This window comes from Nicotiana tabacum, chromosome 22 (genome assembly GCF_000715075.1).
Source record: "Nicotiana tabacum cultivar K326 chromosome 22, ASM71507v2, whole genome shotgun sequence".
Classification (NCBI taxonomy): domain Eukaryota; kingdom Viridiplantae; phylum Streptophyta; class Magnoliopsida; order Solanales; family Solanaceae; genus Nicotiana; species Nicotiana tabacum.
This window is the reverse complement of record NC_134101.1, coordinates 63202255-63219517: the sequence shown is the minus strand read 5'-3', so window position 1 is coordinate 63219517 and position 17263 is coordinate 63202255. Positions and strand designations below refer to the sequence as shown.

Below are 17263 nucleotides of genomic sequence, written 5' to 3'. Positions count from 1 at the left end.
ATCTAGTATTGGAGGACTTCGTGTTTATTTTTACAGTTGAGGATCATATCATGTACCTATATCTGTTTTCACTATTTTACTTGTCATGCTTTTTACCAGTATACTTTTACTGTACTTGATTTATTAAACCACTAGTAAGTGTCGATGTTGACCCCTCGTCACTACTTCTTCGGGGTTAGGCTAGATATTTACTGGGTACGCGTTGATTTACATACTTATACTACATTTCTGCACTGATTGTGCATGTATTGAGATATGTACTTTTGATGGTCATCTAGGCGCGTAGGCGCAATTGCTGAGGAGATTTTGTGGTGAGCTGTTCTCTATGTTACGATCCGTAGCACAGAAAGTCTCCATTATCCTATCCATTTATTGTATTATGTCTATTTTCTATTTTAGACAGTTGTTGTAGTGGTATTGTATATTCTGGTAGATGCTCATGCACTTGTGACACCAGATTTTGGGAATTAAGATTTTGTTCGTGGTTGTATTCTGTTATGTTCGGATTTATATTTCGGCCACATTTAAACATTTAAAATAATAACATCTATACTTTTTATGAAAACGAACGATTTTCACTCTTTAGTTCTTTAGATTTATCTTTGTGCATAATTATTTCTATTAGATGACATCATCGTCATTCGCAAACTTTTCAAGCATTTTTGAAGGGCTGAAAGCTTAATGCATTTACCAAATTAAATATAAGAACCTAAGTAAAAAGAAATAAAGTAGGAACAACAAAGTTATGGTACATACTTCACTCGTAAAAAGTTAGTCTAAAGGGCTATGTATTACCAAAAAGGATTTGAAAGTATCTTGATTTATTGGAAACATACTTTAGTATATGAAGTCATAAATAACAAATACAAAGACATATTTGGAAGAGCAAACCCTTTTGGTTGGCAAACTAACAAGATAGTTACAAAGTAACTAAGGATTACAAAACTCTTCACATGGTCCCTTATATAGTACTAATAATGAAGTTATAATTCATCCCACACACGATTTACATATTAAATGACACATTCAATTGTTGAGTAAAGGCAGGTTATCAAGATTGAGAGGCCCCCTACCTAAAGCATAAGGTTTTAATTTTCACTTATCAAGTAGTGATGTCATCTGGGCTAATTGTGGATCTTTATGATGGATTTAACACTGGGACAGGAACCATTACTATCTACAGCTTCCATATTTGATGATAGAAGCTGGAATCAATATTGACATGTGCTTATTAGAGTTCATATCTTTGAGACATTTGTGTGTTACGTGGATCCTACATATGAATTGTGCTAAAAGACTTTCGTGGAAATTAATGCACTATATATGGATGGATACCTAGTTACATTCCAGGTTAAGGGAGCTCGAGCGCCCTGTAAATATTGTTTTGGTTTACCAACTTTATTTATGTTAGAGAGGTGAGAAATACATAAAAATTACAGAGAAGAGAATACACAACTTTTGAAGTAACATTTCTTAAATTAATAAGGTATCACTCATACTTTGAAAGTATAAGAAAAAAGAGCGTCACAGCGAACACCGAATTTCTTCACCTTTAATTAGAAATTTCAAGTTTAAGCTTTAAAAATAAAAAATAATAATCTGAAATTCGAATTAATAAGATCCAATATCAGTTAGAGAAGGAAATAAATAAAAGAAAAGCACTCCAAGGTGTACAAATGAAATTGTGGCTAAGTAGAAGACAACGTGGTGGCGCAGGGGACACAATAGGGGGAGGGAGCCAAAAGTACAGATGTCAACGTGTCATACACCAACCTCATTTCCTTTGTTGAGGAAACACCAATCAAAAAGCAATGATCTTTCGTCTTTCCTTCTCAAATTCTTCCCAACTTGTCTCCCTCTCCAAAAACCCAAGATTACTACACAGTCACCCACTCTTGTCCATGAATTTGTTCAAGACTCATGCCTTTGCAGGCAACCCCATAAAGCTAAGAACCCCTAAACCAAGTGATCCATTTTCACCAGCCTCTGCTCTTCACACCCTTAAAACCCTTCTTTTAAAAGAACATACGGATAACCCTTCACTCACTTCCCCTAATTTCAAGATCTTGCCTTTCAGAAAGGGAAGGCCTTTAGCCGGCTCACTCAAGAATTCGCCTGAGCCTAATTGGCACTTGGCTTGGTTGAGTTTTAACGATTGTAAGGCATTCTTGGAGAATTCTTCTGAGGTAAAATTGAGTGAAGATTCTTTGGTTTACTTGGGTTCTGATTCTGAGGGTGATGGTGATGGCGTTTATGTTGTGTACTGGGCTATTGATGTCACAGAGGCTGGTAGTCGATTGGTAAATGAATTGGGTGCTAGGCAATTTTGCTTTGTTGAACTCAGGACTCTCATGGTTGCCTCTGATTGGGAAAATGCTTCAGCCATGGCTCAACTTGCTATTGCTGGTCATGTATGTATTCCTATTTACTTCTGCTTTTTCATTACAATTTCAACAAAATCCATCTTTTATCATTTCTTGTTGAATTGGATCACCTATAGCTGTTCTAGTGGCCTGCATTGTGATTAGTAGGCATATTAAGGTAGTTGAAGCAGTTTCATAAACTAGCCACTGCCTGCTGTTATTTTAAACCCATGTATCTTTTTCAGGCAGCTCATTTTATCTATATTTAGATATGTTGATTCTTGTAGGCGAAAAAGGTGTGGTAACTAGGATTAGAATGGCTGCTAATCTCTATCTAGAACTGCAAACCTGATTATGCAGTTAATGTCACATTGTAAATGTGCATTTCAAACTTAAGGGGTCGTTTGGTTCAAGACAAGTTATCCTAGGATTATAATCCCACCTCCTATATGGGATGGATGATCCCATGATTTTGGTATAAATTTATCCTGGTTTTATAATACCCATGATCAAACGCTGGACAAAATTATTCCCAAATTTTATACTGGGATAACCCCCCTAATCCCTATAACCAAATGGACCTTTAGTATTTTAAGTATTCTTTACCAAAGTCATATTTAGATTGTTTTAAGGGTTGGTTGTCTCAGGAAGTGCAGACATGGTGCGGACGCGTCCAAGAGTCCTGATAATACCATCTAGCATCAGTTTTTTTTCTTCTTCTGATAAATGGCAAATGAATTTAGGTTACAGTTGCCACATCATTGTCATTGTTGAGCTGTGCATATCCAAATATTGAGTAACATTCTGCTTTAGTAGTTAGTTATTATTATACTTATGATAAAAATTGGTGCCCATGTTGACTGATGCTATATTTTACTTTTTCGGCTTTGGCATTTTATCAGGCCAGATCATTACTAGAATGGCATACGGTATCACGTTTTTGTGGATTTTGTGGAGGTAAGAACAATTTAATTGATGCTGGGAGGCGGAAACAATGCTCTAATGAGTTGTGCAAGAGGAAAATATATCCTCGAGTTGATCCCGTATGTCAATCAGATTCATTTTCTTCTCTCTGATTAGATTTTGCTTGTGATTGTGCTCATGTTTGGTTTACTTGTTTTTCTTTGTTTTGTGGAAGAGGTTATGGGACTTACATTTGAAATGCTACATGAGAATCCTAACTTTCTTTTGGCGTCTTGCCTTCGCAACAGGTTGTCATTATGTTAGTTATTGACAAAGAGAATGACTGTGTGCTATTAAGTAGGCAGTCGAGATTTGTACCTCGCATGTGGAGTTGTCTAGCTGGTTTCATGGAGGTATGTCTCGTACTTTTGATTTTAAGTAAGGCCTAGAGCAACAGAAGTATGTATGCCATGCATTTTCGAGCTGCCCATAGCTTGTCTTCCTCATTTATGCAATTACCTAATTTAGTAAAGGTAGCATTCATAAGTTTTGATCCCCATGGATGTTGTCCATGGTGAAAAGAAATTTTAGCCAATAGAACCTCATTTCTGCATCAGTATATTAGTTATTTACTTTTAGCCCTTGGTCAATTTTTATTAACTTCCTCTATTTCATCTCATATGATGATGTTTGACAGGGTACTGAGTTCGAGTAAAAAAAGGCAAGACTTTTGACACATGCTAAATACCTTAGTATCTTGTGGTCTACAAATGACAATGTCTTATCGTAAAAAAGAAATTGTGTCAATTTTTTGGAACAAATCAAAAAGGAAACACTGTCATATAATATGGAATGGATGGAGTATTTCAATTTCCGGCAGTACTTCAGTTTCTCTTTTTTTTTTTCCGGTTGGTTTGTTTTCCCCCTTTTTTTTCTTTTTAATAGGTAATTAGCAGGCATTGATTTTCGATCCCGTCACTCACAATATTTTTCTGAATACATGTTTATTACTTTCTCAATTTGTTACTAGCCAGGAGAAAGTTTGGAAGAGGCTGTGAGAAGAGAAACATGGGAGGAGACTGGTATTGAAGTTGGACAAGTTGTGTACCATAGTTCTCAGCCATGGCCTGGTAATGTTCTTGGAAACAGATGTGCGGTGTCTGTTCCCATGCATTCTCTTGGCACTTCTTATTTTATATGATCTTATACACCTTGCTTTTTATGATGTAAAGTAATTATGGAATCAGCTATTCTTAAGAAGGAAGCGCTAAAAAGCGACAAGGTCTGTGGAGCTTGAAAAGAAAGAGAAGTGAATCACACAATTTAAGAAAAATTTAGAAAATGCAAAACATATATTCCTTCCTTTCCAATTTATGCGACTTTCTCTCCTTCTAGTCAGTCCGAAAAAGAATGACACATTTCTATATTTAGTTACAGTTCAACTTTAAAATTCTCTTTTTACCCTTAATGAGATGATTTCTAGCCACACTTTTCTATGATTTATTTTAGACCTCAAGTTTCAAAAATCTTCCGTCATTTTTTAAACTTCTTGTCCAGTCAAACACCTTCATATAAACTGGGACAAAGGAAATATGAATTTAGTACTAATGATAAATTCAACATCCAATATACAAAAATTTTATTATTAATCCAACTTCTCAAAATTGAGATCCAAAAAGCCAACCGATATTCATTTGGATAACTTTGCGCATCATTCTCTGAAGCCTATACTTCTCTGAAGTGCACGGCTTCACCCATGAAGCAATAACCCCTTGCTTTGCATCGTAGTGATGAAGCAATGTCTTTTAATAACAATATATTGGATGAATACTAAAGTTGCTCTTTTGGATTTATTTAGCTACAAATCTTCTCGATATTATCCTGACATTTCTTTCATGTTTGACTATGTTTTGCAACCACAATTTTATTTATTACTTTCCCTATAAGTTTCTGTCCTTTGGTTGAATGCTTTTGCAAAACAAGCATATTTACAGAAGTTGAAGCATTCTCTGCTGTTGCTTCTTGTGAAATCAAAACTCCAGGCCCTCTCAGTTATATATCAGATTTGTTTGCTATTGTTGTTATTTTCCTGTCTTATTGGAGCTTTTGTTTTTTATAATTGACAAAGTTGTTATTTGTTTATAATCTTTTCTGCATGGTTCTGTCAGCGACGAGCCTATGGTTAGTCTCACCTTGCGTGCCGTATTCACTTTAAGATCTCGCCATTAGTTGTTCCTGCTTCACTCTGTGAATAAAGTTGCTCAATCTCTTCCATACCCTTTCTTAGAGGAGATGTGATGCGTAATTATGCATGGGTTAATGGGAAATGCGTATTATCTTTCCTTTTCCCTTTTGAACATTGTTGATCTGATTGTGCGCCAATTAGTTGCTTCATGAAATGGGTCTTCAGAGGTTTCCTTTTTTTCACTAGTATTTGTTACTGTATATTTTGTGTGTATCCTGCATGCCATTTTCTTTTCCTTTTGTGATTATGGCCGAACTGTATGATTCCTTTGCAGTTGGACCTAGCACCATGCCGTGCCAGCTTATGGTGGGATTCTTTGCGTATGCAAAATCGCTGGATATTAATGTGGATAAGGCGGAGTTAGAAGGTAACATAGAAATCTTTTATTATGTTTGATTTTCTTCTCAAAGGTTCGAAGGAAAATTCCCCTCCCACACTGCCCCTCTCTCTCGTATTTTTTTGGGTTGGGGGGAATGTGGTAAAATAGGGCCTCTTGGAAAAGAATTCAGATAGTAGGTCTCTAGAATTTATCATTGGCCCCTTGGCTTATAATGTGTGGATTCCACCTTATATTTTGATTATGGCCATTTTCTTTCTTTTTTGTGACGGTGAATCAACCTGTGATCCAGATGCTAAATGGCACAGCAGAGAAGATGTGAAAAAGGCGCTCACATTTGCGGAATACAAGAAGGCACAAAGGACAGCCGCAGGTAAAGTGGACCAAATGTGCAAGGGTGTAGAAAGAGGACAGAGCTTGTCATCCGATTTCAATGTGGAAAGTGGGGAACTTGCTCCTATGTTTATACCTGGGCCCTTTGCAATTGCTCATCATCTCATTTCCTCTTGGGTGAATGGGGCTGAAGCACAAGTTAAACAACTTGCAAGTTCTTTCTCAAATTTATAGGTTGGTGCTCTTTTAGTGTTGTATGTCATTTATTCTTGTTGCGTCTATCATCTTTCTATTGCAAAATCTCTTCTTTGTAATAGAGTTGCTTTATTAATTTACGAGGTAGGGTCATGCCTAACCCCCCACCATGAGGGTGGCTTTTGATTAATAAAAAAGAAAAGAAAAGAAATAGAGTTGCTGACATTGTTGCAATGTTAATACTGTAATAAGCTCCTCTAATGTGTCAGTTTGCTCTATACCATTAAGTTTACATTTTTCTCAAAGTTTTTCTACTTAGGTGGTAAGATTAACACGGGTGATGTCTTTCTGCATGACAGGACTTTAGTAGTTGACATAAACGATGTTATTTTCAAACCTTCTTAGGTAAGTAAGATTTTCCATGTCTTCAGATAAGTAGGAGCTTGAAATTATAATGCAAAGGTAGATCGCCATGGTTGTTAATCTACTTGAGTACAAATTCCGGATAATCCCACTGGCAATGAGCCAAATTAGTATCCTGTATTTAGGGTGAACAATGATACACCACTTCCTTTCTTGGACATGTGGGTTGCGCTCCTCCATCGCCTTTGCAAGTATATTAGGCATCACTATTAGTAGCAGGCTCCAGTAGAATTTGTATCTTTTTCTCCAGTAACTAGGAAACGAAAATGACGAGGACTGAATAATTTTAGATGTTTGAATAGGTTCAGTAGCAACTTTTACTTTGTTTAATTTGTTAAGGTTAATTTTTTGAGAACCTTCTCAATGATTATTAAGTTTTAACTCGTCCAAATTAGAGCCTTATCCCTTTTTAGAGAAGTTTTATATTCCCTTGATAGATCATTAGAAGTCGGGGACGTTTGTTGTACTATGTTTTGGAATTTTTATATGCTTCCTGGGTTCTTTAATTATTGGTTGCGATTGGCAGTTGTGGAAATTTTAGGTTATAATTTCGGATGTATCATTCAAACAGAACAAATGTAAGAGTTAAATTTTGTTTTGCTGTAGAGTTTAGTATAGTGTGAGTAAGATACTATCAGTTGTGGAAATCAGGTCCGAATCGGTTTGAGATTTTTTATACCATATATGAATTCCCTTTCTACCATGACTGCATAGTTTACCAGAAGAACTTTAGTACAAACTTAACTTTTATTTTTTTCTTTTAAATTCTATAAAATGTAATCTACTGTGACTAGATATGCTTTTACTCAATAACCTCCTGGATGTATTTACAGCTTCTTGTTATTTTGCTAGAGAAATATGGAGGATTGTTGTGGGCGCTCAAATTGGATGGATGTTATAGTGAATGCTGAAACTTCATAGTCATGATGGGATTTCTTTCGTCGTCTAAGTTGCTTCGACACGGCAGTTTCGGTGCCGCACCTGTGTCGACACTATATTAGTATGGGTGTGGGTATGGGTTCCGTACTGGATCTGATCAAACAATTTTGGGTAGTTTGACCACGATGGACGGAAAAATTCGAGACGAGATATAATTTGATTTCCAAAATCAAAACCAAAACTTGGGCAAATTTGAAGAAAATAATATACCTTATCTTGAAATCCAATCCTTTACGTATCTACAACTTGAGAATAAAAAGGAAATCCACACTTTACAAGCTATACGTAGGTATCTCACAAAATTTAGAGATATTTTTATTTTTTTGAACTATTTTTAGCCGGATCCCCGCACCCGTATTTGTATTAGGATCCATATCCATATCCCTGAATCTTATAATTTACATCTCGAAGGATCCGACCTCTAGATCCACACCCGTGTCGGACACCTGCACCCGTGTCGGAGCACATAGTTCGTCGTCGAATGCAACTTCTCTTTCATATTTTTTCTTCTTTCTTTTTCCAGGCGACAATCTTCCGATGAGACGAACTATTAATCTTGCAGTGAGTCATGAACTTCCACCGGTGCTGCAATCAGTGCCTTTGCGATTTACATTGTCCAATTCATGAGTAGATGAATACTGCTAGCAAGTGTCCAAAATGCGCGTGCCTTGTACATGTATACTTTGTAAACAATGCGCATTGGCTTCTCTCTCTCTGTAATTTGAATTTCAGGTTTGAGAGTTATACTTTTAGAACAGCGAAGAACAAAAAACAAACGGCCTACGGGAGTTCGTGACTTTCTGCCCAAGAAAAAAAGGTATATATGATGTTAAAAAATACGTATTATGTCTTATTAGTTAATTCATTAAAGATTACATTTACCTGGAAGTCGAAAGATGGCACCTTTTGTTTGATTTTCAACCATTTCTCCCGTTTACTCTACAATTTTCAATTTCCATGATGTAAAATTTTCAAATGTTTGTGACGTCTATTCATTTAAATAACAATTTACTGAAATCTAACGTCTGACCGGTCACTCTCTTTACAGTGTACATGTTTTTTAGCTTCGAATAGTCTCATCTTCTGCGGCTCTAATCCAAAAGACGACACTGAATTTATCTTTAAGCATTAATTAAGAATGAAATTGACCATATTAATCGTAATTTATTTATTAAAAATACAATAAATGCTCCTAGACTCTTTACTCCAAGGACTACTTTGGAAAAAAGAATTTAATTCCTTCTTGAAAAAATCAAATATCGTGGGGAAAAAAGGAGCAAATATCAATTAAAGTAGATTGGAGGAGATATATTTTTCAAGATCAACGGAGTTGGCTTTAATTTGACGGATAATTTAGTGGAGAATTTTGTTTAGGGGGAGATGTGGAGAATTATCAAAGCAAAATTTGACTAATATTATGTTAAGGCAATTTAAGATGCCTCGGACGTCCGAGAAGTTAAAGGAAATCGAAAAGTATATGTTCTAGATTTTTGGTCTCACTTCTTTAGAACTCCATAAAAATAGATCTCATCAGCAAAAAATAATCTTTGCTAAGGAGTTCAGCAATGCCCTCTGCTAGTCACGGCTATGAGTGTACAAATGAAACCAACAAATCGCATCAACCCGATAATTCGAGTCAAATCGAGAAAAAAAATTCGACTATGGTTTGGTGTTGGAAAAAAAACCCCGACTATATTTGGTTTGGTTTGATTTTAACTAAAAAAAGTCAAATCGAAACCAAACCAACCCGACATTATATGTATAAAAGTTTTAAATGTATTTAATACATAAAAATATTTATGGTAGTGTAGTTTATAAATATTTCTTAAGCTTTTTATAGTTTTATCTTTTAACGTATTATTTCAAGTTTGGACTTATAATTTTTGGATGCTCCAATAAGTTTTATAGTCCATAAATGTTAGTAACTCAAATAAATCCTAAACCAAAATCAAATCAATACTAATGCTAATAAAAGACATTCAATTCAATTGTACTATGGATGAAAATAGTGTTGAATATCTATTTTTTAGTTTTTCCATGGATAAGATGAAATGTAAGTGTAACTTATTTTTATTTTAGCGGTTAATCATGTAAATAACAAGGAGTACTTATTAGTCATAATTTTAAATTATATTTGTTTTCATTATAACTTATTAATAATATTTATTTTATGCGATTTTATTATCTTTATTGTTGAATATTTTAGTACAATGCCATGACTCATCTCATATTTATGTTATTTTATTGAAAAACATTTTATATAGTTCTGTCTTACTAGGATTAAAGAAATATTTGGAGCACAAATTTTACGTTTTGTGCTATGAAGACTAAGAAAACCCCCCCGACAAAATCCGAAAATTCGAGATTAAAAAATCCGACTTTTATTGGTTTGGTTTTGTATTTAAATTTAATAACTCGATACAATTGGTTTGGTTTGATAATTAAAAAATTTGAACCAACCCAACCCATGTACACCCTTAGTCATGACAGTTTTTTTTAAAGTTAGATTCTTATGAGTTATGATCCCATATAAATTAGGGTCTTTTTTGTGTCTGCGGAGTAGTAATATAAAGGTCACAACCATATAACTCAACATTTCACACATCAGGATGTTTCCCCTAAGAAAAAAATATCGACTGTTAATATTGAGTGAGAAATGTGAAAATTCATCCGTTTTACTACTCAAGGTTTATGGCACGTGGGAGAAAGCTGAACTTTCGTCATCTAATAAAACGTGCTCTGGTAATTGATAAACGATGAAAAATACATGTTTTTGAGTATGTTTGCATATTATTTCTTATGTGAGTTGTGGTAGATTACATATTTATAAACATAGAATATGCTCATTACATGTTTATTGTGTGCAGAAATGAATTTGGATGGAAGTTGGTAAGAATTGGATGATTTGATGCAAAAAGAGTAGAGATGCAGGGAGCATGCCACAATTGGTGCATTGCATGAAAGTAGGCACGAAATGGCCTAGCGAATGAACAAAAAAATAGTGCAGTATGGAGGTTGGCACTGGACCCGGCACGCAAAAGAACAAAGAAGAAAAAAAGAAATAACTGAGAGAGTGCTAGAAGTCACGCGTTGCACCAACTCTAGCACACGACTCAACGTGTCCTTTTCGAATTAGGAGAGATCAAGGACGCCCCACATCAACCCTAATTGATATAAATACATCCAAAAACGTCCTTTTGAAAGAGACACTACTTTAGGGTAAGACAACACCCAAGGAGGCAAGAATACGCTAGAAGCAAGGAGGAAGATTTAACCACGCGTTTTCCCCCTTCTTCTTCCTACTTTTCATTGTTGGTTATGACTTTTAGTATTGTAGTTTTTGCATACTATTATGAGTAACTAATTTATTATCTAGAGTTTTGATGGAACCTCTCGGAGGATGAATTTTTGTTATGTTTTAATACAATTTAACCTTTGGATTTATCTATTTGTTCAACTACGTGCTTATTTCAGTTGATTGAATGACCATCGGTTGATTGTTCCTATTTATTATTTGTTGCTTGAGAAATGATATATATTTAGGTAGTTGTTGAACAAAGTCACTCCTAAGGTGTATGAAAGATCAATACTGCGGGTTTAAAAGCGAGATTAGAGATAACGAAGCTTTGACGTGATCCTAGTGAGCGGTAAAACAAGTGTGAGCTACCGTAATTCGAGAGAACATGACTAGTACATTATTGTAGTTGTTCGAGAGAGAATTACGATAAGTTGAGTGCTCATGATCAGTAGAGAATACTTATACGATATTATAGGAGACGCAGTGGCAAGGATTCCGACAATTGGGGAAATCATAACTCTAGACCTACTTAATTTTGTCTCCAACCCTTAGTTTCTTTAGTTGATAAATTTCTATTGCTTTTTGATAATCACTAGTTAATTAGTTTAAGTAACTTAAAAGTTATTCGAGCTTGTCCTCTCGGTGATATTGAACAGTTATAGCGAAATCTTAATTCTCTGTGGGATTCGACTCCGGGCTTTTAGATCGGATTATATTTCTCTGTGGGATTCGACTCCGAACTTTTAGACCGGATTATATTTACAGCGACTGCTTATCCTTTTTCTAAGGACTAGAGTTGGCGTGATCACTCGTCCAAAAATATTGGTCAAAGTTTGAAATTTCCTCTTTGTGATTTCAAAAATTGACTATGATTTTGCTTTCACTATCAAGTACTACTCCTACCAAACAAATCGAGGTGTCTAAAAATGTAATATTGTATTCTTCTTGTCGGATGCTGGAAGAAATGCAGACAAATTCAAGGCTCACAAACGTAAACAAATTCGTCCAGAAACTGGCGTTTATTACTATATATGATCCAATGAATAAATACAATAAGGAAGATATTAATACAATCATCTGTTACTAGTAGATAATAACGACGTCAACAGCTAAATTTAGAGAGAGCGTATGGTCTCTTTTTGAACTATGGCTACAGAATAATTTCACTTCTTTTTCAGGGCCTTTCTTCTGGTTTGTAGAATTTGATAGGACGTTTGTTTACTGGCTGGGCTGGTCTGGCATTGGTTTTAGATTCCTGTGAGAAATAAAACAAAGAGAAATGAAAAGTCAAAAAAACATTGCTTTATAAGTAGATTCTTGAGTTTTTCTTTTGAAGAACCACCCTTTTAGAATCGCACAAATTGAACATAAAAAGTTTTTTGGGTCTGAAAAGTCTATCACATGTCAACCTTGTTTAATGAGCCCGTTTGGATTAGCTGATTGTAAATAACTGATAAGTTTGAAATGCTGAAAAATATTTTTAAGTGTTGAAACTGATTTTTTAAATAAGCATTTACGTGTTTGGATAGACGTGCTGAAACTGATAATAAACAGTTGATGTGTTTGGTAAAAAAAGCTGATAAGTAATTCTTTTATTAAAATGACTAAAATATCCTTAAAAACTTTACAAAAGATTATAAATTTAAAAGTTTTTTTTTGTAAAGAAAAAGATGAACAACGAATATGGAATGAAAAGAAAGTTAGAAAATTTATTTTGGAAAAAATATTTTGTGAATTAGAAAATATTATTAAGGATAAACTAGTAAAAACCTTGGTCAAACTAAAAATGCTTATAAGCTAAAGCCATAAGTTGGGGTGACCAACTTATTATGACTTATGACTGATTTTAGCTTATAAACACTTGGCTTATTTACCAAACACGTATATGCCAAAAATGCTTATAAGCTAGTTTGACCAGCTTTTAAGCTTAGCCAAACACCCTCAATAAGAGTTGGATCCAGAAACATCCGCTATAACTATAAGGGATGATAATATAATTAGAGAGAAAAAAAAATCTTAATTGCTAATATTTTGGGGTAGCAACTCACGTCATGAACAGCTTCTCGGATCAGTTTCATTTGTCTTTTCGTTATAGTTTTCACCTGAGAAACAAATTCACATAAAATTAAGTACTTTCAAAATGAAATTTTTTCACATAAAATTAATTAAGTACTTGATTACCTTTCTATCAATAGTCCAGACAACATCTTCAGTGCAAGGCGGTACTGTTAGAGAGCCAATATACCTGTAATATTTTTTTCCATCCATTTTTATTAGATTTGGATCAATAGTTCCAATGGCCCTCTCTATACCTTTTGTATTGGCAAGAGCTTTCAAATCCTTCTCTATCTGTGATAAAAAGAAAACAACGTCAAGAACCTGAAAAATAAGGCAAATGACCTTAGCAGGTTAATAGTCAAATTCTTTTTAAAAATTAAAATAGTCACTGATATATAAGTTAAATCCTTGTGTTAATTAATAATTATATATAAATATATTGGTGTTTACCATAGATAAGAAGAAATCAGGCCGTCCAATCTTGTACATGATTCCAATTACAGCAGTCTTTCCATCATCGCTTTCATGTACTAAATGAGCCTCCAAATTAAACCTACATTTGTTGATATTGAGGAAATAAATCAATGAAAAAAAGAAAAGAGAAAGAGAAACATAGAATAATAATTCGCAGTGAATTATATAACATCGAATTTATGTAAGGTATACCTTTTTCCATTGATAGTGTGTTCAGAAGGTGTGTGCCAATGACATTGTTTGAGTTGATATTTTGTTCCATTTATCTTCAAGTGACCTGCACCACCTTCCCATCTCAACTGCGTTTGCAAATAATAATCACTCATTAATAAAATCATGGTCGAGGAGTCTCTTAAATATTGTGGTAGTACTGATCCACAATTATCAATTTACCATCATATCGTGGCCTCTGTTCAAGAGAGTGGCATTGGATGGTTTGTAATGCTTACGAAGTTTTCCCAAGTTTGATACTACTTCAACCCTTTTGTTAAGAAGATCAATTGGAGACTGCAATTTTCCAGTATTGCAGGTGTTCCATTCTGGATAAATCTTGCCCCAGTTAGCTGGTCCATTCTCGTTTTTTTCATCGTAACTAAACTCACTCTCATCATCTACAATTTCCCAGACAATAAGAAAATCATAGCAATAAACAGACGCGAATCTAGGATAAAAATATCAAAATGCGCATACATATAAAAATTATCACACTCATTCTGACTGTATATAAAGGAAAGCACCAAAAATAAGAAGCCATGCATGCACTAAAATCAAACATGCACTGGAGCCGAATTACTATAATAGTTTTAACGTACCAACTTCTGCAGATCTTGCAAGAAATGCACTTGAAAGGAAAAGAAAAGAAATAATGAACAAGCTTTTGGTTGCTGCCATCTTTATTATATATCTTCAACTGTTGAAATGTTTTGATGTAGTTGATGAGCAAATTCAGAAAACTCCTGGATCATTATATAGGGGAGGATAAGGTAATGTGAAGCTGTGACCAAAAAGAAGTTGCTTTTGACTAAACTTCTAATGCGAAATTTCTAATTTAATTCAGGTGGGCTTGAAACATCGTACTACTTTCTGGATAAATATAAAATAAGGTACATGAAAAGACCGAGGACTCCTTTTTGAAATTCTTCTCTTGACTTTTTACTGGTTGAAATTCTATTTAATTGACGTCCACGATAACATCATCTTTATTGAGATAGATTCTATTTTTAATTCTCAAATTTTATTCTCGCTAGCATGACCATTCATGAGCGATTCATTATTGTTGTTTATTCATGTTGCATGGAATGTTTAAAATAAAACTTTATCATTTGCGCAATTGATCTTGATACAAGGACCTATATTTGCATGTTCTTGCATTGTTCTATGGTAAGAGCACAATATGCAATGTGTAGGTTAAAAAATACGAGTTCAAACCCTACCGTGGATTGGTGGACCTTGAAGAGAGAGTGGAGCCAAATTTATTAAACCCAATATTTTTGAGAGACACATAAATATATATGTGAAAAATTAATAATTTTAGAAATTAATAGCTAGTTTTGTTTTTTTAAGCATGCCGTGAGATGGTGATGCGCCTATAGGGCGAGGCAGAAATGATACCATGTTCTATTCAGCTCCTTTTAATTTGGATGAGTTCATAGAGGAATGGATCACAACTTATTATGGAGGACATGTACATTTCTTTTCCTACTCTAATTTTACTTCAATTTACAACTTTTATTAAATACATCGTTAGCATAAGGAATTTCTTATACGATCAAGCAAAGGTGATCTGACGGTTTTAAAAAAAAAATTACTTGCAGATCCGAATCATGGATTGTGTTTGATGTTTCCTAATTTCTTATTTGGAGTATCTTGATATTTAAAGTTTTGATGAATTGCAAAGTTTCCTGCTTATCCATTCTAATACGAGATAAGTAGTCTGGATATCAAGGATGAGACTGGAGATCCAAGGTTACAATATTTTTTTAAATCTATTTTTATTATGACAAATCTCTCAAAATAACAAAATAAAAAAATTATTGTGAAAAAAGAAAAAAAAGCAAAAATCTCTAGAAAAGGTTTTTGGCACCTTGCTGCTGTTGAATAATAAGGCTGCTGCTGCCAATATAGACTTATAATAAACCTTAACAAATACTCAGCTACGTAGTGACATGAAGATATTATTTTTATAATTATGTCATTAGGTGCATCAGTAATTTTGAAATTAGCATGGTCCGCTTATAAAATGTTCTTTTGCTTCCAGGAACTTGTTAAAAAGAAGAGATCTAAATTATATATCAGTCTAATAATCTGTGGGCCAAGCTTCTAAACTCTAACTTATTTTAAAAAAAAATATTTTTCTTAAAAAAATATTTTTGGTGAGAAACAATTTATTTTTGGCTAATCAATTGGAAAATCACTTTTGAGAAGTAATTATTATTGGATCAATTTTTTAAGAAGTGCTTCTAATAAGTGTATTTTCGTAATGGTGCTTTTCAAAAAAGTACCTTTGGAAAAGGCAGAATATTTCGGGACCCCCTTAACTTGACAACTTTTGTTTAGTTCTCCCTTAAATTTCACGTGCTCTTTAATACCCCCCCTTAATTTGGAAATTTCACAGACTCGATCCCCCTGGACGCTGACAATCCATGGGAGTATGACATACGCGCTGCCACATGAATTTTTTTGTCCATGTAGTATTTTTTATAATAAAATGTATATTTTTATCCTTTTAAGTCCACCATTCATTTAAATTTCTTTTTTCGTGCTAAAATCTATTAAAAAAACTTGAAACAACGTTATTTTGACTATATAATTTTTTATTTGTCTAAAGATAATGATAATTTAATTAAGTTTCTTTTACATATTTAGTCAGAAAAAGAAGGAATACACAACTAGAACATATCATCATTGCATCTAAAAAAATACACTGCTGGAACGCCATAGCTAAATAAATAATTTAGCTAAAAATAGTAAAATTCCAACCAAATATTTGCGAATTTGACTCGAAAAAATGCATAATTTAAATAAATAATCATTGCATAAAAATAAAAATATGCAATATTTTTTTTTTGTTGTTGTAGAAATTATACCATTTGAACTTCTTACTTTGGCTAAATCTTCTTTTATTTGGCTAAAATAAATAAAGTTTCAGTTAACTTTTGTAGATTTGGATAGAAAAAAAGATAAGAAATACATAGTTGAAACATATATTCATTGTACAATAACAGCTAGTGTAATCCCACAAGTGGGATCTGGGGAGGGTAAGATGTACGCAGCTTTACCCCTACCCTAAAAGGGCAGAAAGACTGTTTCCGATAGACCCTCGGCTTTATATTCATTGTATCTAAAAAATTACAATTGAGATAAGATATGCAATGTTTATTGAGAAGAAACAACGAGAAATGCAATTGAAGCAAATAAATCATTATATTTGATTATGTGGCAGTTAGTATTTAAAAATACCCCATTTAGAAGTTGATTTTTCGATTTTTCTTCCTTCCCACGCGCCTAAAAGAGATTGTATTCACGCTCTTTGCCACATCAACATCCAGGGGATCAAGACTATCAAAATTTCAAATTCATGGAGATATTAACGACCACGTGAAGTTTAAGGGGAACTAAATAAAAGTTGTCAAGTTTAGGAGGGTCCCGGACATTTCTGCATTAGAAAAAATCTAAATTTTTTCAGCTCTTAAAAA

At 33.9% G+C, this 17263-nt stretch overlaps 2 protein-coding genes across 3 annotated transcripts; one reads left to right on the top strand and one right to left on the bottom strand.

Moving 5' to 3' along the window:
- Nucleotides 1–1761: 1761 nt before the first annotated feature.
- LOC107769046 (nudix hydrolase 19, chloroplastic) lies at nt 1762–8482 on the top strand. 2 transcript variants are annotated; one of them, XM_016588220.2, is made up of 7 exons: nt 1762–2411; nt 3266–3406; nt 3575–3679; nt 4297–4396; nt 5786–5878; nt 6141–6415; nt 8262–8482. In XM_016588220.2, the coding sequence occupies exons 1-6, from the start codon at nt 1812–1814 to the stop codon at nt 6413–6415; spliced, it is 1314 nt and encodes a 437-aa protein (XP_016443706.1). In that variant the 5' UTR covers nt 1762–1811; the 3' UTR covers nt 8262–8482. The 2 variants fall into 2 exon arrangements, with proteins under 2 accessions (XP_016443706.1, XP_016443707.1); XM_016588221.2 differs by having other exon boundaries at nt 7652–8482.
- Nucleotides 8483–12045: 3563 nt separating this feature from the next.
- LOC107769052 (bifunctional monodehydroascorbate reductase and carbonic anhydrase nectarin-3-like) lies at nt 12046–14502 on the bottom strand. The gene is made up of 7 exons (XM_016588226.2): nt 14381–14502; nt 13962–14179; nt 13761–13867; nt 13545–13647; nt 13218–13385; nt 13085–13138; nt 12046–12291 (listed from the first exon to the last, which is right to left on the bottom strand). Exons 1-7 carry the CDS (start codon nt 14457–14459, stop codon nt 12211–12213), a joined length of 810 nt encoding a protein of 269 aa, XP_016443712.1. The 5' UTR covers nt 14460–14502; the 3' UTR covers nt 12046–12210.
- Between the last annotated feature and the right edge of the window lie 2761 nt (nt 14503–17263).

What these genes read in the sequence shown, in the direction of transcription:
- LOC107769046 (XM_016588220.2), top strand. Translation starts at nt 1,812, where the DNA reads ATGATCTTTCGTCTTTCCTTCTCAAATTCTTCCCAACTTGTCTCCCTC. An exon ending in AACTTGCTATTGCTGGTCAT is followed by an intron (nt 2,412 to 3,265) that starts GTATGTATTCCT and finishes GCATTTTATCAG; the next exon opens with GCCAGATCATTACTAGAATG. An exon ending in TATATCCTCGAGTTGATCCC is followed by an intron (nt 3,407 to 3,574) that starts GTATGTCAATCA and finishes CCTTCGCAACAG; the next exon opens with GTTGTCATTATGTTAGTTAT.
- LOC107769052 (XM_016588226.2), bottom strand. Translation starts at nt 14,459, where the DNA reads ATGGCAGCAACCAAAAGCTTGTTCATTATTTCTTTTCTTTTCCTTTCA. An exon ending in ACAGAGGCCACGATATGATG is followed by an intron (nt 13,868 to 13,961) that starts GTAAATTGATAA and finishes TTGCAAACGCAG; the next exon opens with TTGAGATGGGAAGGTGGTGC. An exon ending in CTGATTTCTTCTTATCTATG is followed by an intron (nt 13,386 to 13,544) that starts GTAAACACCAAT and finishes TTTTTATCACAG; the next exon opens with ATAGAGAAGGATTTGAAAGC.